The following is a 27233-nucleotide window of genomic DNA, read 5'->3' on the forward strand; positions in this document are numbered from 1 at the left end:
CGTTCGAGGGGGGGCGGTAAGATGCCTGGAAGAAACTCTGGGTACGAACGAACGAGATAAGATAATGAGATTATATATAAATGTAGTCATCGTTTTGCATTGAGCGCAGCTGTTTTTTTTTTTTGTTGTTGTTGTTTTTTTTTTTTTTTTTTTTTTTTTTTTTTTTTTCGTTATTTTATTTAAAAACATAGGCTAATAAATAAATTAAATAACTGCGTAGTTTTAACACCTCTTTTCAACGCTGGTCTTTGAAGGCAATATCATTAGTCTCACTAATAGTAAATATCCATCGTTGTGTTTTGTTGTGAAAATAAATAATACGAGCCGGCCCGCGGCATAACATACGCCGCTATTTAGTTGTTTCTAATTTTCAATAATTCATAATTTGTGAATTCGACAGCACCAACGCTGACACTGAAAATATTTCTTTAAAACACTATAAGTAGCTCGTTAAGGACCATAACCCCCCTTCCTTCCCCCCCCCCCCCCCCCCCCCCTACGTTTAAAATCGTTGGCTCTGCTTGTAAACATTTAGAGTGAACACAGCTCACTAAAACCATGTAGGGGTGGGGAGGTAGGGAGAGCGTTTGCAGCTTGTTTTCTAACGGCTCGAAGAGGAGAATTATATATATAGATATAGATACGAGCCGACCCGCAGCTTATGATACGCCGCTATTTAGTTGTTTTATTACTCTACTTTTCATAATTTGTTAATTCGACAATACCAACGCTGCCACTGAAAATATTTGCTTTCAAACACTATCAGTAGCTCGTTAAGGACGATAACCCCCTCCTTTCCCCAACCCCTACCCCCCCCCCCCCCCCCCCCGTGAAAGTAAACTCCTCTTAGTTGTAGGGAGCGCGCTTACAGCTTGTTTTCTAGGGTCTCCAAGAAGAGAATTACATATATAGATTTCATTTCAAAGTATAACTTCCCTGAGACAACAAACCAGAAAAAAAATAATATATATAATACATTTGGAGCCTGAAAAACGACAGTGGGATAAGGTTCTCTGTAATACTCATACTGCTATGTAATTTCAGAATTATTAAAACCAATTGAGAGAGCCGTTTAAAAAATCATAAATACGTAGGTTGATTTGTTTTATGGTTTTTTGCGTTCTGTTTATTTTTAAGATCTTTTGTATTTATATTATTAATTTTGAATGCGTTCCTTTTTATAACTATGCCATTCTTTAGTATTTATTATTTGAATAATAATTAAGAGATGCAATTATTGCTTTTTAATTTACTTATTACAAAACTATTAAAAGGGGCGATATGTCATAAAAGTAGTGTGAACGTTTGCTTATCTTTCACACTAGTCTCCAGCTCATTTTAAAACATTTTTCTAGGCAACAATGTGTGTGAGTTACTGCTGAACAATCGCTGCTATAGTAGACCTGTTTTTTTTTTTTTTTACAAAACCACTCTCAAGTTGCACGTAAAACATTATTTATGAAAAAAATTCTTTTTATTTTGGGGTCCTACTTGGTCCCCTAAAAGGCCTGCACCCCCCCCCCCCCCATTGCGGGGGTCTGCCGGCATAGTAGTTCCGCCCCTGTTGATTACCGTCCGTGGATGTTAAAACAGATGAACCCTTTCCTCTGCCCCTTGTGTCTGGGCACGAACGGGAAAAGATAATGAGACTATAGATCTACATGTAGTCATCGAGTTGCATTGTGCGGTTTTTTTTTATTTACTTATTTAACTTATTTATTTATTTTGCGTTATATTAATATTTTATTATAAAACATAGGCTAATTAATAAATTAAATAACTGCATTGTTCAATCACCTCTTTTCAACGCTGGTGTTTTCAGGCAACATCATTGAGGTGGATTGTAATGACTGACGAGAAGCCGCGTTGGTTGTTAACAGTCTTTATTATGTACAGACGCCATGGTGCAAAGAGAGAGAGAGAAGTGGCCAGAGACCACTATATATAGATAACAACATGTAAGGGACATCACTCAAGATAACAATATAAATATAATACTAATACAGAGAGTGAGTTCCCTTGACCTCACAATTATTTCAATCTATTACATCCCTTTACCCTTAGAACACAATAACACATCTCTCAATAGAACAATTGATAGTATCCTAAAATCACCAATTATATTGTAACATGAACACTATGGTAGATTACATCCTTGCAAACAATGCACAATATGCTACAACATAATCAAGATACAAAACAATGATGTCAAAGTCCTTTTGACCCTTAGAATCATAGGTCTAACTTATTTGGGACTTTGATTGTCCTGCTTGACCTTCTCAGTGGCTTTTGATTTGGTGACTCAAGATTCTGACCATCTGGATTCTCTATCTCAGGAGGTCTAGGATTTAAATCATTAACTCCAGAATTTACATTTTCTGACTCCAGACAACTTGGTTCACTCATATCAACAGAACTTGGTTGTGGAACAAACTGAGTTGGTGTGAACTGTTCAGATTTGGTGGGATTGATAGATTCACACTTATTATCTGCACAAGTTATTTTTAACTTTATAAGACACAGGTCCTGTACATTGAACAATTTGACCTGGTATCCATTTTTCCTTTCTCCCATAATTTCTTAGATACACATTCTCATTAACACCAAATTCTCTTTCAATGAATGTTTGTCATGATTTAATGGAACTATTTTTGAATTGGCATCTGAAAGTATTATGCTATTATTCAGATCCTTAATTGACATAGATTTCTTTGATTGATCAATTTTCTCAGGTAATCTGATAGTGCTTTCCTGGTAACCAAAAATACTGTTTAAAAGTACTATCCTGGACCATATCACTTTGCAACTGTGATCCAGTATTTGAAGTGGGTGTATTCAATGGCAAAAATCTTTTTTTCTTCTTTTGATGTTACCCTTTTAGTTTCTGTAAGTGCTAATGATGTTAGCAAAGTTGTTTGATGATCACATTCCTTCTTACTAATGTATTCTCTTTAAAACATTTGAAATTGCCATATCACCATAATCATTTATTAAGTTACAAATACTTTGTTTAGGCAACTCTGACTGATAATGGACTGCATCTTCTCCATCTTTTATATTATCTTCACAAAGGTTTTTATTTCTTATTTTATATGGCTTTAAGTCATCATTCACAGACTCTTCAGGCCAACCATTCTTACAGTACTCATATACTTTTATTAAGCACTCATCTTTTTGTGTTTCTCTTTTAATATCATTCACATTTATATTGGAGTTATCCATGATAGTGAAGAGAACAAATACATCTTCTGGTACATAGCTCAGGCTTTGGTTTTTTTTAAAGGTAATCTGCTAAGACTATCTGCACTATTCTCAGATCCAGGTTTGTATTTCAATTCATAATTGTATGCAGTTAGTGTGATAGCCCATCTTTGAATTCTTGGTGAGGCATGCTCAGGTAGGGTTTTGTTTTCTCCAAATAAACCTAGCAATGGTTTATGATCTGTAAAGATGGTGAACTTCCTACCAAACAGAAACTTATGAAATTTCTTAACACCAAAAATGATGCCTAAGCCTTCCCTATCTAACTGAGAATAATTTTTCTCAGCCTGGTTCAAAGATCTACTGGCAAAAGCAATGGGTCTGTCACCCTTCTCATTCATGTGGGACAAGACTGCTCCTACACCATCTGGTGAAGCATCACATGTCAATACAAGTCTTTTCCCTGGGTCATAGTGAGTTAGTAAGGTGTCAGAAGACAAAGCCTCTTTTGCTGTATTAAAAGCAGCTTCTTGTTGTTTACCCCAGTGCCAAGTTGCATTTTTCTGTAGCAGCTTGTACAGTGGTGATAGTTTACCAGACAGATTTCCTATGAACTTTGCATAGTAATTTATTAAGCCCAAACAAGCTCTTAGTTGTTGGGTATTTTCAGGTTTGGGTGCTTCTTTAATGGCTTTTGTTTTCTCAGGTTGAGGTCTGATGCCTTGTTTGCTCAATATATAACCAAGAAAACTAATTTCTGTCAACATGAATTGACATTTATCTTTGTTTATCTTTAAACCTTTTTCGCCAACAATTTTCAATACTTTATCAAGTGTTTTAAGATGTTCAGTGTCATTCTTACCAGTTATGTACACATTGTCAAAGTACACACAAACATTTGGAATATCCTTAAAAATACTGTCCATGACAGCTTGGAAAATTCCAGGACTAGATGATATGCCAAAACATAGTCTTTCATATTGGTAGAGTCCTTTATGTGTGTTTATTGTCGTATAGACTTTTGAATCTGGATGCAGTTCTAGTTGAGTGTAAGCATGACTAAAGTCTAATTCAGTGAATTTGTCTCCTCCTGCCAAATTCAAAGAAATTTCCTCAATGTTAGGAATAGGGTACCTATTTAGCTCTATTTGCTTATTCAGTGTAGTTTTATAGTCTCCACAAATTCTTATAGAACCATCCTTCTTTAACACTGGCACAATGGGCGTTGCCCAATCGGAATAGTCTACCTTCTTTATAATGCCATTAGATTCCAATCTACTTAGCTCATTTTCAATTTTATTCCTCATTGCATAAGGTGGAACTCTAGCTTTGCAGTATCTTGGATTTGTATCTTTAATGCTTAACTTCACTGTTCTATCATTTAGTAAACCATGATTACCAAAAACACATTTATTTTCAGATATTACTTTATCTAGTGAAGTAAGACTAGATTCTTTTACATTCTTCAATGAACAAATACTCTCCCAATTTAACTTAAGATCACTTAACCAGTTCCTACCTAGTAATGGCGGTCCATTTCCTTCAACCACAAGAAGAGGAAGCTTAACACTTTGACCATTATAACTTACATGAACCATACACTCTCCTATTACCGGAACATTGTCACCAGTGTATGTTGTTAGGCACTTGTGACATGGCTGTAGAGGCACTGATCCTCCAGTGACAGCGTCAAAATCTTTCTTTGTTATGACTGTTAGAGATGCTCCAGTGTCAAGTTGGAAGCTGATGCTCTTACCGTTGATATTAACTTGTACATTGATGGGAGCATGACTTATTGATTTAACAGAGAACAGGTTGAAATCCGGCTGCAAATCAATTTGAGCATTTTCACAGGTAGAGTGGTTCATTGGTTGGGTTAGGTAGTCTTGGTGAGAGTTAACATAGTGCTGCTTTTGGTTGCGGTACTGTCTTGACTGGCTAGATTTAGCAACAGACGAAGACTTTGCAAAGCAGGCCTTGGCAATGTGACCTTGCTTACCGCACTTATAACAAGTTGCAGACTTGAACTTGCACCGATGAGATGCATGGGGACCTTTGCATCGATGACATTTTTGATAATTATTACTAGATTTAGATCTAGGATTTGAACGAGCAGGCTGTTTAGCATAAGTTGGAATGCTCTGATGGGGTTGATGTTTATTGACTAACCTGCTGTTTACTGCATGGATCCCTGAAGGCGTAAGAGATTTCACCGCATCTGATGACTGCTGGATTGAAGTTGCAAGTTGTATTGCTTTTTCTAATGTTAGATCTGACTCGAGTAGCAACTTTCTTTGAATATCAGGGCTGTTTACACCTGTCACAAACTTTTCACATAGTCTGTCAGACAGCGTTTCTCCAAATTCACAGAATCTACTTAAATGACGTAAAGCAGCAACATATTCTAATATTGACTCGTTTGGTTGACGAGTCCTACTGTCAAATCTAGCTCGACATAAAAACTTTGATGGGGTAGGCGCATGGTGGTCTGTTAGCAATTTGCTCAGCTCGTTAAAGCTCTTGGTATCTGGACTAGCTGGTGCGCATAAGTCCTTTAGTAGCCTGAATTGTTGAGGCCCTATGACTGTTAACAAAACAGCTCTCTTTTTGGCTTCTATCGTCACGTCGTTTGCTTCTAGGTAAAAGCTTAACCTCTCTAGGTAATCTTGAATGATTTCATCATTCGCATCAAATTCTTTTATTTGGCCATACAGCGCCATAATTCTAGAAATAATTAGCTAATAAGCTCTAGCAAACCTCTTTTTTGCGTAAGTAGGTGCTCTTTCTAGTAGATGTTTATCCTTCGTCGCCAAATGACGTGGATTGTAATGACTGACGAGAAGCCGCGTTGGTTGTTAACAGTCTTTATTATGTACAGACGCCATGGTGCAAAGAGAGAGAGAGAAGTGGCCAGAGACCACTATATATAGACTAGCTGCATCCCGTGCTCCGCCACGGTAAATCATTTTTAAATGTACCAACTTTGGAACAGAACAAAACAAACAAAAACAACACAAACACAAAAAACACAACCACAAACACAACACAACCACAACACAACCACAACACAACCACAACACAACCACAACACAAACACAACACAACACAACCACAACACAACCACAACACAACCACAACACAACCACAACACAAACACAACACAACACAACTACAACACAACCACAACAAAAACACAACCACAACAAAAACACAACCACAACACAGCCACAACACAACCACAACACAAACCAAAAAACAACCACAATACAACCACAACACAACCACAACACAACCAAAAAAAAAAAACAACACAACCACAACATTAGAATCACCACCAAACAACACGCTTTTTAGGCGTCCGCGCCCAAAGAGACCCTTTCCAACATTAAAAATTTAAGTCACATAAATAGATCCTACTCCATAACTTACAATAAAACAATGCGATGCAAATGAATGTACGGCAAGTGGTGTTTACTTTTATGGTTCTAAGAAAACACATTGGCAATGTAATTAGAATTACCACCGAAAATCACGCTTTTCCCAGGCGTCCGCGCCCAGAGAGAGTCTTTCCACCATTCTCTATATTATAATTATAAAATTTCACCATCTGTTAGCACCAAAAAACAAAAACAAAAAATAGTGATTTTGAGAAATCATAGACTAATTAGAAAATAATATAAATAATCTTAACATTTTTCTCTTTTAATTATGAACCTTAACATAGACGAATCAATGCGGTAGTAATAAAAAAAAAGATTAACTTAAATTATTGTTGAGTTAAATATATTTTCAAATTACCTCCCTTGAAACAATTACCACAAAAAAAAAGTGGAATTAATTAGCTTTTTCGACCTACTTTTATGGAAATGTATCCATTTTTTCTAGGAATATAAACTAAAATGATATTTGACATTAATCTTTTTAATACGTTTTAGCAGTTTGCGTGTATTTAATATTTTCTTGACGTTATGCGAAAGAGTAAAAACCGTGGCAATTATAAAATAGCTCTATGCCGCTATATAAACAAACCCTACTCTATTACTTATAATAAGACACTGCGGTGCACTGAAAAGCACAGCGTGGTGCGCAGTTTAGTTTTATAGTCCCAAAATCTATAGCGATGACGGACGGAAGGACACGCTCAGCCCGATTATATTATAGACTAGCTGCATCCCGTGCTCCGCCACGGTAAATCTTTTTAAATGTACAACTTTGGAACCGAACAAAAACAAAAACACAGCACAAAAACAAACACAACACAACCACAACCACAACACAACCACATCGCAACCACAACACAACCACAACGCAACCACAACACAAACAAAACACAACCACAACACAACCACAACACAACAGCAACACAACCACAACACAACCACAACACAACCACAACACAACCACGACACAACCACAACACAACCACAAAACAACCACAACACAACCACATCGCAACCACATCGCAACCACAACACAAACAAAACACAACCACAACACAACCACAACACAACCACAACGCAACCACAACACAAACAAAACACAACCACAACACAACCACAACACAACACAACCACAACACAACCACAACACAACCACAACACAACCACAGCCACAACATTAGAATCACCACCAAACAACACGCTTATTTAGGCGTCCGCGCCCAAAGAGAGCCTTTATTTAGGTCACATAAATAGATTCTACTCCATAACTTACAATAAAACAATGCGATGCAAATAAATGTACGGCAAGTGGTGTTTACTTTTATGGTTCTAAGAAAACACATGGGTAATGTAATTAGAATCACCACCGAAAAACACGCTTTTCACAGGCGTCCGCGCCCAGAGAGAGAGAGCCTTTTCAGCATTCTCTATACTATAATTCTAAAATTTCACCATCTGTTAACACCGAAAAACAAAAACAAAAAATAGTGATATTGATAAATCATAGACTAATTAGAAAATAATATAAATAATCTTAACATTTTTCTATTTTACTTATGAACCTTAACATATAATAATCAATGTGGAAGTAATAAAAAAAATTAACTTAAATTATTGAGAGTGAGTTGAATATTAAAAAAAAACATTTTCCCATACGTCCGCGCTCAGAGAGAGCCGTTCCATTCTTCTCAAAAAGTCTAATTTCACCATCTGTTTTCATAACACCGAAAAACAAAAGCAAAAAGATAGTGATTTTTGAGAAATCATAGACTAATTAGAAAATAATAATAAATAATATAAATAATCTTAACATTTTTCTATTTTAATTATGAACCTTAACATATAATAATCAATGCGGTAGTAATAAAAACAAGTTAATTAAAAAAGTCTAGTGACATTTGTGCGCAATTTCCTTATGTTATCTAAAAATAGCTCTGACGTATAATGTTGGGGTGCGTTCAAGCTAGAAGAACAATCGGTTTGTAGGTGTTTATGTAATTTTAAAATTTGTGACCGAACGAGAGAATATTTTTGAAAACTTTCTTCGGCAATATTGTTCTAAATTATGACAGGAATCGATTGGTACATGTTTCAAGTCGCTAAGTGGTCTGGTTGCCGAGATATGGGCCAAAAACTGAATTTTTTCGAGGTTTTTTGGCTTTTCCGGGAAATACATGAAAGAAACCCGGAATTTTTATGGCCTATGCTCATTCTCGTAACTTGCTTAACATAATTGCTTTTGGAACTATTCATCGATATTGCTTCGTTGAGGAGGAGATACGACTTAAAGCCCGGACACACATTCATCCATCCATCCATCCATCCATTCCCAGAAATGACGAGTTAATAAACGCAATTCTCCAGAATGGAAATTGCGCTAAAAAATTAACTTAGATATTGATGAGTTAAATATATTTTCAAATTACCTCCCTTGCAAAAAAAATACCAAAAAAAAGTTGAATTAATTAGTTTTTTCGACCTAATTTCATGATAATATATCCATTTTTTTCTGGGAATATTAACGAAAACTATATTTGACATTGATCCTTTTAATATGTTTTAGCAATGTGCGTGTATTTAATATTCTCTTTACGTTATGCAAAATTGTACAAACAGTGGAAATTATAAAATAGCTCTTTGCCGCTATATAAACAAACCCTACTCTAATACATATAATAAGACACTGCGGTGCACTGAAAAGCACAGCGTGGTGCGCAGTTTACTTTTATAGTCCCAAAATCTATAGCGATGACGGACGGAAGGAAGGAAGGACACGCTCAGCCCGCTTATATTATAGATAACAACATGTAAGGGACATCACTCAAGATAACAATATAAATATAATACTAATACAGAGAGTGAGTTCCCTTGACCTCACAATTATTTCAATCTATTAGTAAAACAATCATTTATATATCATTTTTATATACTAATTTGCAGTAAATACCCATTGTTATGCTTTGGTGTGAACATAATATTTTTTTTTCTTTGAACACAGTGATGTTGAAGCATGGTTCAATTTGTGCTTTAGTAAAATATATAGAGGTTTACCTATGTTTTCAATTTCAAAACATTTTATTTTTCCCATTAAGAATCGTTCGTTGAATGCGCTTAGAAAGCTGATGGGGTTCGGTTCGCTTTTTGTTTTTACTTTTTTCTTCCTCCTTTCCTATCGTCACAAAAAGCCAGATATGCCCCACTCTTAAAATGACGTCACATTTCAGTCTACACCCCCTCAAATTTATGGTTTATATATTTTTTAAACATCGTCTTCTTTTTTTTAAAATTCCAAGCTTGGTCAACGTATTCATCAATTTCTTTTAAAATCTACAAAACCAGCATTTTAAAAACGCGAAGATAAAGACCAAAGGACAGTATAGCATTACTTTTTAAAATGCAAAAGTGCGTCGTCACACTTATTGACCCCTCCCCTTTCGTCACAAAATTCCGAACCCCTCCCTCTAAGAACTGTGACGTCGTATTTGGACGACCTCCATATACCTAATTTTAAGACTGAAAACAGTTTCCTAAACCTCTAATAACAATTTACAGTTAAATATTTTGTGTTAGCTGTTTAGGTAGGCCAACTAATAATTATTGTGTTGCTAATTTTAACGTGTGGATGTCCACATAGACCCAAACCCTCCCCTTTCCATCGCCATCACGTCCACAATCGGTTTTTTTTTCCGGACTTGACTTGTACCATAAATGAATAGGCCTATTTATTTTATAGTAATTTAATAGGCATTGGCCTACTATTTAGTTTCATAATGTGCATATTATTGTCCACAATCGGTTTTTTTCTCCGGGCTTGTACCGTAAATTAATATTTATTTTATAGTAATTTATAGGCATTGGCCTACTATTTGGTTTCATTTGGCATATTATTTAGTTTCTTTCGGAAAATTTACAATTATGGTTTTTATTTTCATTTCTAAAAAAGTAATTGGGTTTTTTCCTATGGTTATCGTATTTGTCTTACCCGAAAGAAAACAAAATGGTAGATGTAGACAAACTAGACCTGGATATTGAACTAGAATCTAGTTTATATCTAGATCTAGATGTGTAATTTAAGTTAGTATTACAATTCAAAGTATTGTATCTGTAATGTAAATTCACAAACCGGCAAATACATTTTAAAATCAACTAAGATTCTTAACTTGGAACTTCAAATATCGGTGAACTCAGTGTTCAGGTTCTGGTGTGGGTAAAACCTTAGTTTAGCGTCAGAAATTATCGGGTAATGTTTGTTGAGTTTCGGTAACTAGAGTTACGGTAAACCATGGTTTATTTGACCATTGAAATATAAATAAATTGAAAGTTGATTGTAGTAAATTAATGTTTTAATTTTTTAAGTTTAATCGACAAAAGGAAACAAGAATAAATATAATATTAGATTTTATTTTATTTAGTACATCTATAAATTAAAAAAACATATATTAATATAAATAATGAAGTCAAATGTAATAATTTAATGTTTTTGGCTTGCAGCGGATTTGCGACCATTAATTAATTAGATCTAGCTAGCTGCTAGGCCAAGTAAAAAAATCTAGATTACGAAACTAGTAAAAATTATTACAAAGATGTAAAAATGATTACAAAAAGAGTGACTGGAAACAGGGTTCGTACACTATTTTGAAAATGAAACAAGACCTTTGTAACCACACCATTATTTGTGCTTATAGTTATAGCTGAGAAACTTGGATGATATTTCGAGTCGTCCCTTTGAATCCCGGTCAGAACGCCCCCCCCCCCCCCCCCCCCCCAACAAGAAGAGACGGTGGAGGGCTCACTGTGAGGTCACAGTAGCCCTGTCTAATAGGTTATATCATGAACTGTACAGTAACTTCTATTCCCCCCTCCTCCCTCACCTAGCCAAACAGCACCGTCTACGTACTTGGGGTCACCGTGAGTTCATACAAGTTTAGATATCAGTGACCTTGGTTGCAATGAGGGGCGGGTTAGTCTAGCCCTAAACTTTTTCACGGTCAGTCAAGCAACAACAACAAAAAAGACAAGTCTTACACTCTTCCCCCCCCTCCCCCAACGACGTAGTAACTGAGAAATCAGGTTTCATCTGCGATACCCAGCGAAAAATGTCATACCACAGTCCAGACTTTTTAAAGTCGACTTTTTCCAGACTGTGTACGAACCCTGTTAAACAATGTTTAGTAGCAGAAATATTTAGAAATCTAGCTGAAACACTTAAAAATAACTAGTTATACAAAATGAGTAATAAAGCAGTATTTAACACGCAATTAAAATAAATCTATCCAAATTTTAAGCGTTCTGTATTAAAAATAAAAGATGACGCCAAATAACGTATGGTTTACAGTACTTCCGGTGAATTCCGGAAGTGTGTGACAGACTTTAGCATTGTTTTACTGTTTTTTACTGCTATACGATTCCGGAATAATAACCGACGCTAAACTAAGGTTTTACCCTGGTGTGTAGACTAGAGTGTACCGCACTGTGTACTGAACTGCGGGGCTTACTGACTGTCATTGTGTACTGTGTAAACTAGAGTAGTGTAGTAGATTAGTACTAGAATCTAGTAGACTCTAGTAGTGTAGTCTGTAGTGAAGTGTAAGTGTAAAGGAGTCGTGTTAGCTACAAACAAAACTAGGTTGCAGCTAGAGTAGGCAGAGATAGATTCTAGTTTCATTTTAAAACAACAAATTAAAATTGATCTAATTTAATAATTTAAAAAAAAATACTTTAAAATAGATCTAGATTCTAAATCTAGATCTAGATCTATACTATTTTAAACAGTTCTGAGAAAGACATGTCGATGATGAACCATATTTTGGATTCTTCTGATTTTATTCTTCTTGTTAATAAACATGGCCGGAAAAAAGACAGTAGTGGTGGTGTTGTTGGCTATGGCACTTCAAGCAAAGAACAATTTGAAGTTTTACCTGGTACATTACTCAGATTGATGGATGGCATCAATGGTAATGGAAACGTTGAGTTTTTTCTTGAAACGTGTGAACATGATAAACCCATTATTCTGAAATGTGTTCCTGGAGAGGTTGAAAATCTTAGTTCATTGAATTTTGAGTTACTAAAACCTATACCAAACTGTAAAGAAAGATTGGAAGTTTACACAGATAAAGACTGGCTAAATGATGGTAGGCGTTTAAAAATAAATGACAGTGTTTATGTAAAGCTTAAGCCAGAACAGAGTGAACTTGAAGGTGTTCTGAGATACAAGGGAACAGACCCTGAAAATAAAGGAATATATTTTGGTGTGGAGTTGAAGGTTTGTAACTTTTTAGCCTAAGTTTAGTTTGATCACACTGTACTTTAAACAATTAACTTATTTGTGAGACTTGTTTTGTTACACTTAGAAAGTAAGAAAAGTGTTGATAAAAGGCAAGACACAATTGAAATGGTAAAGTGGTAAAATGTAAGATGTGCAGGATGACTGTTAGCTGGATAACAGCTGTTCAATCATCTTCCATCTGGTAATAAGTGGGGGTGTCCCCACAATTTTTTCAGCACTTGAAATTTATCTCTGTTGCTAGACCTGCCAATTAGTGTTTACTTAGTCTGCCAACTTTGAACACCACTTCACAGCTGTTAAGTTTCTATTGTTCGTACTGCTGCTCCCCCAAGTATATTTCAAGTCTAATTAATCTAGAATAGATCTATATAAATATCTTCAATTTGACCTCACCTAAAATGGCAATGCCAATTTCCCTCCATGATATACTTGGCTGGCAAAACAAATGAAGATGAAATGTTAAGGATGTAATAAGAAATAATCTTATCTTTTTCCCTTCTGTGCCTAGGACATATGGGGCTGCCACAGAAAGCTCATTCTACTTTTGCTAACTCTGGCATGTTGCTTGTGACAGTTCCCCAAGATAGTCAGGTTCTTGTCAGTTGTTTTTTTGCTTTGCACATCTACATCTCCCTTGGCCTTCCCTGTTATTTTTTCCCTCCAGGCATTCAGTTCAATGCCAATTCTTGTGATATCATTTGATTTTATCCTTAAAATGTAGCCCATTCAGTGCCATCTTCTTTTTAAAATTACTTATGAAACTGCTTCAATTTCTCCTAGTAATCTATTTTTATAGATGGTGTTGAGAAATAGGTATTAATACTAGGTATTAAAAAAAACAAGGACATTATTATGAATGAACTGGTTGTTAGGTTGTATGTGAGTATGATGTTGATGAAGAAAATATTAGTGGATGATGTGAATGGGATGAGAACAATCACAACCAAAAGAAGCTTACAAAAAATGTAAAGGTTTCATAAATTACACTAGGCATGCTGCCCAGCTTCGCTTAGGCTTTCGAAAACATTGAGAATTTGAATGCTTAATTAATTCGCCCATATAAGGCACCGGTCAGTCGAGGTCAGTTTTGACCCCCTCATCGTAGACTTTTCAGCCAACCGGCCCCCGTGTTCTGTCGCCCCAAGGCAAGATCCTGCCAAATTTGAAGCGCCTGCGGCGCCGGGAAGTGCCCTATCGGGCACCCGACAACTTAGCTTTATAGATCATCTAGATCTAGAATCTCTAGATCTATATGATCTAGAATCTCTAGATCTAGATGATCTAGAATATCTAGATCTAGATCAATATCTAGATCTATAATCTCTAGATCTAGAATCCAAATAGATAAAATAATTTTTTTAAGTTTAGGCCGAGAAAATCCTATTGTATACATTTCAGAGCGTAAATAGCTCTGAATCATATTTGAATGAAATAGTTCATTTCTTATTATTCTAAACTCGGAAGATGACGTCATCAGTTTCGTGCTCCTTTTTTAGTGTAAACAATAAGCGACGTCATTGTTAAATGTGTTCTTGTCCCAAGTTTAAACACTTTTCCGGTTGCATAAATAATACTGTTTCTCTACATTCGAATACGCCTTTATTTTTTATTTTTCTTCTTTAAATAAAATTGTGATTATACATTTAAAACATCTAACATATTATTTTCAACAAAAGTCCGTATAAAGGTATCCATATATCGCTGCCGATTCTGACGTGATGTCCGGCGAAAATATTTTGCGGACAGAGAGAGAGAGAGAAGAGCGCACATGGCCTCTTATATATTAGGAATTTATTTGGAAATATCCAAAGTAAAAATGTTTTTTTTTTCGTTTTGACTCGTTTAAAAATTATGCAGAGTAACACAATTTTTATATTGAAATGATCACATAGTTGTAAAAAATAAACAAAAACAAAGATTGGTCTTTTTTGCTGACATCTTAGCCATGGAGCCCATAAAAAACTGAAATAAATATTACTGGTCAGATCTAGTTTTTAGACATACCATCTTTGGCCTGAATGCCATAAGTGTCCAAAATTCTTTTATCAACTATACCACTGACAAAGTATGGTTCTTGTCTAAGTGGTATCCTGAACCTTTGTACTTGCACATACTATTGTAGTAGTAATCAAAAATAAGAAAATAGAAGCAATATTACGATTTAGAAAGATTAACTACGTCTAGGACAAACACAAGTATTAACCTTAAGTTCAGTGAAAACACAACAAATGATGACACATAGTACAGATGAACTAGAGTTCATGTACCCCTCAGAACTAAGGGGACTCAGGGATGTTCTACCGGCTCAGATCTGAACTTGAGACTTTTGGAATAGTAGTCATGAGCCCTACTATCCAACCATGCCTTTAGCATACAAATGATGTTTAGATATTTTAAATTCAGGGTAAAAATTATAACATCATTAGCTGTCATCTATTCTTGGTTTCCTAATAATACCTTTGTTACTTAATAACTAATAAAACTATAAAATGATTAAAATATCAATTATACAATTTTGACTCACCCTGCCTTTAATTAATTTTACAATATGAAGTTAGCATTCTTAATTATTAATGATATGTCTCATGTTCTTCAGGAAAAGAAAGGGAACAGTGATGGTGAGTTTAAGAAATATAGGTTTTTTAACACTGGCCCAGATCATGCAGTTTTTGTTGCATTGCACAAAATAAGAAAAAGAAGAGAAGACTGGCACAAGAGCAGTCGACTGAGAGCAGATGAAGATGGTGAAGGATTATATCAGCAGCAAGAAACTGTCAAGTGTTCACTTCACATTGGTGAGCGCATTGTGTGGGTTAGTGATGATGGGCCTCAGAGGGGCACAGTCAGGTGGATTGGGTACTTGCCGGGAGAACGAGAGCGAAACATTACAGTCGGGGTTGAATTTGTAAGTAGGGTTGTCTTTCAACTTAAATTTGTTTTGTTAAGTTAGTTTTTAAGATTTTAATTTAATCTGAGAAACATTAATAATATAAGTGTTATTTGAAGTGGGTATTTGTGTGGAGGTTTTGACATTATTTCAATTTTTAATTTTAACAAACTTATGAATTTATATTTACATATGTAAGTTTTTCACTAATTGAAATAAAAAATTAACTTTAAACAAATTCAGGCATAAGTTCATTATTTAATCTGTAATCAATTCTTTTTGTGCTGTATTGTTTTAGAATGTTCCTTGTTCACTATGCATTCAGTTATACATTTATCTGAAACCAGGATAACCAAATAGGAACTGGGACTGGTAAATACAGAGACAAGAGGTTATTTTACACCAAACCAGGATTTGCTTCCCTCATTCCTTTAATAGGTTTGATAAAAGAAATAGAATTTGAGAACCCAGCAGGCAAGTCAATTGTTGTTTTTTAAGCTTAGTTACACATTTAAAAAGTCATCTCATAAGTGGCTAATGGATCATCACATAATTAATCATCATTGTATAAATACATTATTTACAATTTAATGACTACATTGTTTTGTACACATTGGAAGAAGTATATTATAGGAAACATGCATTGTGATTTTTTTCTACTAATAAGTCAGTTAAAAAGTTATGATTTTTAAATACAACAAAACAAATAATGTGCATGTTATCTATAGGTCCTACAGATATAACAGACATCACAGAACTGACGCATACATCACCAGAGTTTATTCAAGGTCAGAAGCAGATGCTAGAAGCATATGCCAACTCAAATTCGGCATCATCTTATGACAATAAGAGGTCACCCCATGACAAGTTTGCAGAGCCAATGGTATTTAACAAATATTCCTTGACTTCTATTGCTAATTCACCTTTATTAGAGTGAGATATAATTAGAAGCACATTCTTACGTCTTGGCTCCATCTTTTGTATTAGCTCCTTCTATTGTGTTGTTTGCCTCTTTAGTCTTGGTTACCTTTTTTTCGTTGGTTACTTCATTTGTCTGGGTTACCTTTTAGTATTTGTTTCCCCTTTGCCTTGGTTACCTTTTTTATCTTTGTTCCTTTTTAAGCCTTGCTTGACTTTTTTATCTTTGTTTCTTCTTTTGTCTTGGTTCCATTCTGTATTTGTTTGATGTTTTCGGAATGTTGCTCTTGTTGATATATCTTTTTAATATTGTCACCCATTCAACCTACCAAACATTTCATTCAATATTTCTTTCTGAACTGGAATCCACAGATCTACCATGTACATACATGTCACAATATTATCTTTAATTGTTATGCATAACATATTACACTTATTTGAGGAGACATGTAAAACCTGCTCATATTCATAAATTGCATCACCCCTATGCTTTGATTTGACACATCATACCAAAGTGATTTTTGCCTGTAAATTAGTCTAGCTTTATTTTGAGCAGTTTTACCATGCTTTTAACTGTGTAACTAACATCTCTAGCAGGTGAATCTGGGGCTGCCTGCCTATAATCAACATTACACTGAAAGTACTCACAATCAAGATATCCCTCTCTATGCTGTGGAAAGTAAACACAGGATAGGGGAGTCCTCTGGTCTTAACCCAATCTATGACTTGAAATTGCAAGGTGAGTCTGATCATCTTAGTTTTAGTTTCAAGGTTTTAAATTTTATAACAAAAATGAATGTAAAATAGAGCAGCATAAAAAAAATAAATTAGAAAGAAACTCAACAACCATTGTGTTCCTCACGCTTCTGTCAGACTAAACATTTCTTTTTAAAAGCACTAATAAACTGTAAAAGAAGTCTAGTTTATCTCAAAAGTCTCTTGTATGATATTAATAATTAAAACCAAAGGATTAGTCAGCATTCTTTTATTTTTAAACATTTTTTGTTGCATGGATGAAATGTGCTATGTCTTACTTCATTAGCTTAAATTTTTTATTATGAATTCGAGGAAATTCACTATATCCAGGCGTAAGTGGGTCACATAGTTCACACATCTAGTGTTCATATCTTTCCAGGTCTTAATCTGTTTCCTTGTTTGAATATTAGATAATTTACCATTTGGTAGAACCCATTTTGGATGTATTTAAATAGTCTATTGAGTTTAAATGTAAATGTAAGCTTGTATTCTTTTTTTTTTTTTGTGGCTGTTGGATGAATTAATTAAGAACAGCTGTAGAACAAACATTCATAGCAAACCAGTGGATAAATTTCTACCACATCACATTATTTATCAAGATGCATTACATCAGTTCATTTATTAACAATTTTTGTTGTGGGTATTTGAGGAAGTCTAGTTCAGCCTAGCGCACATTTATTAACAATTTTCTTGGTGGGTATTTTGCAGAAGAGTCAAGTTCAGGAACCAGGTCCTCTAACTCCTCCAGCTTTGGCCGGGGAAATGAACCGGATCCTGACCTTGCTGTGGGTTCTATGGTGGAGGTCCAGCTAAAAACACCTCTGTATGGTGTCATCAGATGGATTGGTAATATTGATGATCAGGGAAAACGCACAGCAGGATTAGAAATGGTAAGTATTTTAAGAACCAATAAATTATGATCCAAAAATGTTTCTGAAAAGACTCATATATTTTAGATTTATATTTTAAAAATTGTTTTATGACATTTAAAATTGAAAAATAAATTTTAAAATCATTAACTGATGCTATTTTTCTTGTTTTCCAGGAAGAAGAGCTGTCTGCTGGTACAGATGGAACCTATAGAGGTCAAAGGTTTTTTACTTGTGCACCTAAGAAAGCCCTGTTTATTCCATTATACAAGTGTAGTAAGGATAAAAGATTTCATACCTTACACAAGAGGACTCCATCCACAGGTATTGAAATCAATAACATTATAATAGATTTAATGTTGTTATTATCTTAAAGGACCTGTGTGTAACCTAAATGCTGTATTTCTATGTTAACTGACAAGATGTGAAGCTATTTTTCTTCTTGTATTAACTTTGACCAAAGCCCTAGTACTCACAGCAATACAGGCAGAAAAAAATATTTATACAACACTGTATTGCTTTGTTGTGGATTGTATAATACCAAATTTTCTCTGGTTTATTTGATTTAATAGATTTTGGTGGACCTCCCACTCCTGACCTACGTGGCGACATCCCCCCTCCCGAGTGCAATGTGGATCCTAAGATGTTTTGTGGGAAGAACAGGGGTATCCAAGGCCATCATAACTCCTGTTACCTGGACGCCACCTTGTTCTCCATGTTCTACTTCACCACAGTGTTTGATTTTATCTTCAACCGCCCCCCAGGTGAGGGGGACCTGCCTGAGTACACCAATGTACAGCAGGTACTGAAGGAAGGAATCGTCAATCCTCTAAGGAAGTAAGTAACAATTTTAGGATTTGATCATTTTTTTAAATGTATCTGTTGACTTTATTCAATTATTTTAGAATATTCATTTTAAAGTAATGGCGGTTTATGTGGACTAGACTGTAGATAAAGAATAGTCTGGTTTCTTTCTGACAAGTTTGTGTGTGGTCTGCATGCGAGATATTTTTAAGATCTTAAAAAAATCATTTTATGAATCTTCTGCTAACAGGATTGGGATATCCGCCTGTACAAATTGATAATACTTTCCTGTGGTTTTTTTTTTTTCATAATTTACTTGAAGGTATTAAATAGTTATGTCTATTGCCAATGCTTCGAATAAATTCCCTCTCTGTTGTCATGTTAAGACTTTTTGATGAAGTCTAAATTATTAAAACCTTTCTTGTATTCAGAAACTACTACGTGAGGGCAGATAAAGTATTAAAACTGAGAGAATTGTTAGATAAACTAGGAACTATCCCTGGAATGATGGGAGAGGAAAAAGGTCAGTAAAATTTTTTTATAAATTTAATTAATTCTATTTTGAAGATGTTGATTTTAAACTAGTTAGTAAAGCCTTTTGCCGATTCATGACATAGGTGGCCATTGGGAATTTTACTAGCATTACTTTATTCTGAGCTAGGATTTAAGTTGTTTTTTATTCACAGTTGATCATATTTATATTGTCATATTTACATCTTTTTGTTTTTATTTACTTGTTGATTTGCAGTCACTTAGCTTAATTTTTGTCAATATTTTTGTTAGTTGTATTTTGAAAAAAATGTCTGGCCTTTATTTTCTCAGATCCTGAAGAATTTCTTAGTTCCTTATTAACACAGATAATGAAAGCAGATCCACTTTTACATTTAAGGTATCAATTTAACTTCCAATTTAAAAAAAAAAATGTAATATTTAGCTTAGTTTCATTAAGCCATAAAACTGGCTGATATTTTCTGTTTAATTTTTTTTTGTTTTTGTTGTTCTAGTTCTGGTGAACACACTTATTTTTATCAGCTGTTTATGGAGAAGGATGAAAATCTTCTTCTTCCTACAACTCAAAAACTTGTAGAACTTTCATTTTTACAGGGCAACGTCAAGTTAAAAGAAGTAAGTAATACAAATGAGGGGAAGAAAATTAGAATATAATAGAAAAGAGAAATATTAAATAGGAATTCAAGAAGCAAATGAACAATTCAAATAAATGAAAATAAAATGTAAAGGTTATTTTGGAGACATATTGGAAGAAATTAAGATGTCAGATTCTATTACGTTTTTCTCTCTAATGAAGACATCAAAATGTTAATTGTTGTGTTTGATACTTGTATGGTTTTGATAATAACTTTTATTATGGTTTAATTGTTAATCCTCAAAGCAGTATTTTATAATTTTAACAGATGTTTAAGTAAGAATATTTTTGTATGTTTAAAGAAAAATATAAATCTCTCCACATTATTGTATTACTGTATAAGGATGTTTGATTTTTCTTAGCTTTAATTTTGTGACAAAATGCACAACAGTTTAGCATTAAAAAATTTGTATTACAGATACCATCATGCTTGATGATTCAAATGCCAAGATTTGGCAAAGATTATAAAATGTTTCACCGCATTGTTCCTAGTCTTCTTTTAGATATTACCCACATTCTTGAAAGTTGTAAGTATGATTCATAGCTTACATGCATGTTAAGGGCTCATACAGAATAATTTAGAGTGGTGGCTACTATGAGGACAAACTAAAATATTTATGAGGTTATAGATACTCGAATAAAAAAGATTATTACTAAAAACTGTATTATCATCTTTTCTCGTTTGTGCCCAAGACGTGGGGCATATGAAGTAGTGTTAATCTGTTTCAATGACCTCAGCATACAAGGTGATAGTTAGGTCAGTACCATACCCAGCGAGTTTTCCTAATGTGAGTCAGGTACCCATCAGAGCTGGGTAGACTCAGGAACATTCAACAGGGTTTCGAACTCGAGACTTGCAATGTGAAAACGGTTAAAATTGCAGTTACATATAAACTTAACTGGGCATCTTAATCTAAATTCCTCACCAGCTAACATTTAAAATATAGGACTCTTACTGTGATTGTATATCTAAAAAATTAGATCACTTAGGTTTCATTGACAAGAGTTATAAAAAAAACTTTGTCAATGTTAAAACTACTTTCACAAGTACCTTTATTCTCGTAAATGAATTGTTTTAAAACCTGTCCAGCTCCCAGGGATTGTATTGTATGTGGAGCTCTGGCCACCTATGAGTGTAAGAACTGCTATCAGGTTCAAGGGCCTGGTTTAAACAGCACAGCTTTTTGTGACCGGTGTGTCAAAACGGTGAGTTCAATGTAAATTTTATTTTTAGTCTGTTTACTGTTATAATCTGTGACCGGTGTGTCAAAGTGGTGAGTTCAATGTTAAAAAAAATTTTTTAGTCTGTTTACTGTTATAATCTGTGACAAGTGTGTAAAAATAATGAGCTTGTTGTAGCTTGGATTGGTCATACCACAATAACAATGACTTTTTTTTTCAATTATTATTGCTATATAAACTAAGCCGGCCTTACACTATGAACCCAGACTAACTCAGTGGTTTTGTACTTCTAAATTATCTACCTTTTGAACAACATTTACTATTATATTTTGAATAGTTTATTTGATGTTATTTCTCAGCAAGCTGTACATGTACTATGAACTTACAAATTGAAACAAAACATGTTTGTGAATATATTTCCTCCTCCAGTCTCACCAACATATGAGCCGACGTAATCACAAACCAGAGCCAATCGCCACTTCCCAGGATTTTTTATCTCACTATGAAGAAGAGCTACAGAAAGCTAAGCATGGGGATGAAGAAACCCACTGTATTACCCTGCCCAGGGAGACTATGGAGCTGTTTGCTGTCATCTGTATACAGACAAGCCACTATGTGTCTTTTGTCAAGTGTGGCTCTGGCAAGCAGGCGCCCTGGGTGTTCTTTGATTCCATGGCTGACAGAATGGGTGAGTTGTTTGATTCCATGGCTGACAGAATGGGTGAGTTGTTTGATTCTATGGCTGACAGAATGGGTGAGTTGTTTGATTTCATGGCTGGTAAAATGGGTGAGTTGTTTGATTCCATGGCTGGTAGAATGGGTGGGTTGTTTGATTTCATGGCTGGTAGAATGGGTGAGTTGTTTGATTCCATGGCTGGTAGAATGGGTGAGTTGTTTGATTTCATGGCTGGTAGAATGGGTGAGTTGTTTGATTCCATGGCTTGTAGAATGGGTGAGTTGTTTGATTTCATGGCTGGTAGAATGGGTGAGTTGTTTGATTCCATGGCTGACAGAATGGGTGAGTTGTTTGATTCCATGGCTGACAGAATGGGTGAGTTGTTTGATTCTATGGCTGACAGAATGGGTGAGTTGTTTGATTTCATGGCTGGTAAAATGGGTGAGTTGTTTGATTCCATGGCTGGTAGAATGGGTGAGTTGTTTGATTTCATGGCTGGTAGAATGGGTGAGTTGTTTGATTCCATGGCTGGTAGAATGGGTGAGTTGTTTGATTTCATGGCTGGTAGAATGGGTGAGTTGTTTGATTCCATGGCTTGTAGAATGGGTGAGTTGTTTGATTTCATGGCTGGTAGAATGGGTGAGTTGTTTGATTCCATGGCTGACAGAATGGGTGAGTTGTTTGATTCCATGGCTGACAGAATGGGTGAGTTGTTTGATTTCATGGCTGACAGAATGGGTGAGTTGTTTGATTCCATGGCTGGTAGAATGGGTGAGTTGTTTGATTCCATGGCTGGTAGAATGGGTGAGTTGTTTGATTCCATGGCTGACAGAATGGGTGAGTTGTTTGATTCCATGGCTGGTAGAATGGGTGAGTTGTTTGATTTCATGGCTGACAGAATGGGTGAGTTGTTTGATTCCATGGCTGGTAGAATGGGTGAGTTGTTTGATTTCATGGCTGACAGAATGGGTGAGTTGTTTGATTCCATGGCTGGTAGAATGGGTGAGTTGTTTGATTCCATGGCTGGTAGAATGGGTGAGTTGTTTGATTCCATGGCTGGTAGAATGGGTGAGTTGTTTGATTCCATGGCTGACAGAATGGGTGAGTTGTTTGATTCCATGGCTGGTAGAATGGGTGAGTTGTTTGATTCCATGGCTGGTAGAATGGGTGAGTTGTTTGATTCTATAACTGGTAGAAAGGGTGAGTTCTTTGATTCCATGGTTGATAGAATGGGTGAGTTCTTTGATTCCATGGCTAGTAGAATGGGTGAGTTGTTTGATTTCATGGCTGGTAGAATGGGTGAGTTGTTTGATTCCATGGCTGACAGAATGGGTGAGTTGTTTGATTTCATGGCTGGTAGAATGGGTGAGTTGTTTGGTTCCATGGCTGGTAGAATGGGTGAGTTGTTTGATTCCATGGCTGGTAGAATGGGTGAGTTGTTTGATTCCATGGCTGGTAGAATGGGTGAGTTCTTTGATTTCATGGCTGGTAGAATGGGTGAGTTGTTTGATTCCATGGCTGACAGAATGGGTGAGTTGTTTGATTCTATGGCTGGTAGAATGGGTGAGTTGTTTGATTCCATGGCTGGTAAAATGGGTGAGTTGTTTGATTCCATGGCTGGTAGAATGGGTGAGTTGTTTGATTCCATGGCTGACAGAATGGGTGAGTTGTTTGATTCCATGGCTGGTAGAATGGGTGAGTTGTTTGATTCCATGGCTGACAGAATGGGTGAGTTGTTTGATTTCATGGCTGGTAGAATGGGTGAGTTGTTTGATTCCATGGCTGGTAGAATGGGTGAGTTGTTTGATTCCATGGCTGGTAGAATGGGTGAGTTGTTTGATTCCATGGCTGGTAGAATGGGTGAGTCCTTTGATTTCATGGCTGGTAGAATGGGTGAGTTGTTTGATTCCATGGCTGACAGAATGGGTGAGTTGTTTGATTCTATGGCTGGTAGAATGGGTGAGTTGTTTGATTCCATGGCTGACAGAATGGGTGAGTTGTTTGATTCCATGGCTGGTAGAATGGGTGAGTTGTTTGATTCCATGGCTGGTAGAATGGGTGAGTTGTTTGATTCCATGGCTGGTAGAATGGGTGAGTTGTTTGATTCCATGGCTGGTAGAATGGGTGAGTTCTTTGATTCCATGGCTGGTAGAATGGGTGAGTTGTTTGATTCCATGGCTTGTAGAATTGGTGAGCTTGTACTTAGAAGATGAAGGCAGGTGTGCCCACTTACCTTGAAAGGTGCCAACTGATCAACTGAAACACAAAAATGGAGTAAAATTCACCCAGCAATATGTGTCATTTCTGACTCCCCATCCTCACACTATTGCAAAAATCCTAATAAGTTATAAGTTATGTTGTTTATGGACAAGCACCTTGATACTCTGTAAGGAAAATTTTTATTTCAACTGAAATGAAATTGAAACTTGTGTTTCCACTTTACCAGCCTGTTTTACTCTATGTAATTGTATTTTTTCCACCTGCAGGTGAGCAAGGAGGATACAACATCCCTGAGGTAACATTTGTACCTGAGCTATCCAACTGGCTGGATGAGAAGAACCTGCCCAACTTGTTGCAGATGGGTGATGATAAAAATTTGCCAGAGCACTTGCGTAGGATTCTGTGTGATGGGTATATGTGTATGTACCAGAGCACGGAGGTTATGATGTTTCAATGAACTGCATTTCAAAATTGATCTGAATAGCTTAATCAAACTGTTTTTTTAATGTAGGCCTAACTCTTTTTTTTTTCAAATATAAATTTGTTGTTTTAAATACTTTGTGAAGTTAATAATAATCTGCCTGCCTATTGTATTGTTATTATGGTTTATTTAATACAATTTGGTGCTTATTTTAAAGGTATTTTAATTGTGTTGTAACTGAGATTAAAATTAATAACAGAGCCAATGTGTGTGTCTTTGTTAGCAATAAGCCAAAACAAGTGCATAAAAGTTTTAAGAAAAGATGCTCTATTAATCGTGAAAACAATTAATTTACTAGGATTTTTAAAGAATTTCAAATCTTTGCTAAAACTTACCAAATGGTATAGTTAAAGTTTTAAATAAAAGTAATAACTAACAATTTTCTTGTACATCTTTTGTGCTTACCATTTCCATTGTTTGAATCAAAGTGCAGCTTCCAGTGTATATTATATGCAATGCATTGATCTTGTTGTAAGCTTATGTTGAACCTATTTTCTAGTGTGTGGTGGCACTAAGGTGTTTAATATTCTTTCTTTTATTATGAAATATTGTGTTGGGTGGATCGTTTTCTGTTGTACATTTGCTTGCTATATGCACAGGGTTTGTGAAATGTCAGGCTTATTTTAGTTATTGTTCCCTTGAGTAATCCATATTTTTATAAGTTTTTATTCAGTTCACAATTTGTTTTTTGTTTGTGAATTGTGGCAACCCTGTAACTAAATTTAAACCAATTTCTAATGCAGCAGTTTCATGCAAACTTTCCAGATTAATCTTCAATGACAATGCAAGAGTATCTATTTTGAATATAATTGGACAATAGATTAGTGATTAAAATTTAATTAAAACATTACTAAATTCAATAATTAAAGTGGAGATAACAAGTTAGCTTGATCAGTAAACAGACAATGTTGAACAGCTTGTCATGGCTGGTTGATTTCTTGCTCGAGAGTCGACCACGGACTAAGAAGGAGCAGATAATTGTCTTTTATGGATTGCAAGCTATTGGTTGGATTTTAAAGCAAATATTTTTAGTTTTAGCCTGTGTGGTGTTAGCTTCAATTATATTTATAATGAATGATAAAAAAGTGGAAAAAATATATATATAAACCGTAATAAAAAAGCATTTAAATGTAAGAAAAGAAAACAAGCTTGCTTTCTTTATTAAAAGCTTTAGTGTCTAAAAAACGTAAGAGGTCTCATGAGCGACTAAAGCTTTTATTAAAAAAACAAGTCTGTTTTTGTTTGTTTATTTTTATTGCATTTTAAAGCTTATCATTAAATAGGTTGTTTTTTTAATAAACATAGAGCACAGGTTCCATTGCTTTTTTGGTTTCTTGATTCTGTAGTTTCATCTGTGTTAGACATGATCTATGCTTAGGTGAAATGTCTTGTGCAATGTCTATGGAATGTGGAAGGTCTATAACAACCTGTTTTATTATTTTATTCAGTTTAGCCACAGCTTTTATGAGCAAAGCACTCAGATGCTGGCTAGTGATGAGCAGGATCTCAATGTGCAGATTGTGGTTAAATTGTTGGAGATGTTGTGCTTAAGCTTGTGTTGTTCTTTCGTTGTTTAGCCTCAGCTGGTTCTGACCTGTACGTTCTTGTACATCTGTTGTTTAGTGATTCTTGTGTGCAGAAATGAGGTAAGCTTGTGCCTAACCCCATCCATAGATGAATTTCTTAGATTACTTATTGTTGGTGAATGGGTTGTAAATAGTGTTCTGCTGTATGCAAATTATTTTACCCACTTTGTTGATTTATTTATAATATTAAATTTGCAAAAAAATATTAAAACGAAACAATAATGATACAAAGCCTTAACTGTAAACCAATTTTTAAAAAGCGTCTGTGCAATTACATAATAGACCTCTGTGATATGTTAATTTTGATGTACCAGTACTTAATAATGTAATTAATTTTGTATACTTGCATATTGTATATACTTTCTGCACTGTTTTTAAAGAGCTTTTAATATTCTTTAGTTCAAAACTTATTTTTCAACTATTATGTCATGATTCATATTTTGGCAATAAAAGAATTTCTAATTAATTTTTATCTAAATCTTTACAGATTTTGAATACAGTATAAGTATAATTCACATTATTTTGTCCCACTTTAACTAATATGTTTCATTCAAACTAAAATTTGGTGATGTTTTGTTTGCAAGTTTGGCCTATGGACAAAGATAAAAGCATGGGCAAGGCATCAAGTTAATAAACGCTTGTAAAAAATGTCGTTGGAAATAAACGAGCATGGGAAGTAAGTTTGACAAGCTCAAAAAGGTGGAACTGTTAGCAGACATAAAAAATTTTCTAGCATGTAACTTTTTAGTGTTACGTTCATGAACAGATTGCTGAACAAAATTT

General features: G+C 35.0%; 1 protein-coding gene across 4 annotated transcripts; it reads left to right on the plus strand.

The window, feature by feature from the left end:
* The first annotated feature begins 9666 nt into the window (after window positions 1-9666).
* Window positions 9667-26953, plus strand: LOC131946635 (ubiquitin carboxyl-terminal hydrolase CYLD). Of its 4 annotated transcripts, none has more exons than XM_059307573.1 (16): window positions 9667-9686; window positions 12414-12903; window positions 15524-15832; window positions 16162-16288; window positions 16543-16697; window positions 17327-17471; window positions 18197-18378; window positions 18534-18681; window positions 18930-19194; window positions 19593-19684; window positions 19984-20050; window positions 20166-20286; window positions 20724-20832; window positions 21396-21511; window positions 21917-22175; window positions 24650-26953. In XM_059307573.1, exons 2-16 carry the CDS (start codon window positions 12427-12429, stop codon window positions 24838-24840), a joined length of 2763 nt encoding a protein of 920 aa, XP_059163556.1. In that variant the 5' UTR covers window positions 9667-9686; window positions 12414-12426; the 3' UTR covers window positions 24841-26953. The 4 variants fall into 4 exon arrangements, with proteins under 4 accessions (XP_059163556.1, XP_059163555.1, XP_059163557.1 ...); XM_059307572.1 differs by lacking the exon at window positions 9667-9686 and adding an exon at window positions 10589-10715; XM_059307574.1 differs by lacking the exon at window positions 9667-9686 and adding an exon at window positions 10598-10715 and having other exon boundaries at window positions 12500-12903.
* Window positions 26954-27233: the final 280 nt, after the last annotated feature.

The sequence above is a fragment of the Physella acuta genome, unplaced genomic scaffold (genome assembly GCF_028476545.2).
Source record: "Physella acuta isolate Inbredline_101_S28 unplaced genomic scaffold, ASM2847654v3 ptg000566l, whole genome shotgun sequence".
NCBI classification, from domain to species: Eukaryota; Metazoa; Mollusca; class Gastropoda; family Physidae; genus Physella; species Physella acuta.

Coding starts and splice junctions, on each gene's coding strand:
- LOC131946635 (XM_059307573.1), top strand. CDS start 12,427: ATGTCGATGATGAACCATATTTTGGATTCTTCTGATTTTATTCTTCTT. Junction 17,472..18,196: donor CTATGACTTGAAATTGCAAG/GTGAGTCTGATC, acceptor GGTATTTTGCAG/AAGAGTCAAGTTCAGGAACC. Junction 20,051..20,165: donor GATCCACTTTTACATTTAAG/GTATCAATTTAA, acceptor TTGTTGTTCTAG/TTCTGGTGAACACACTTATT.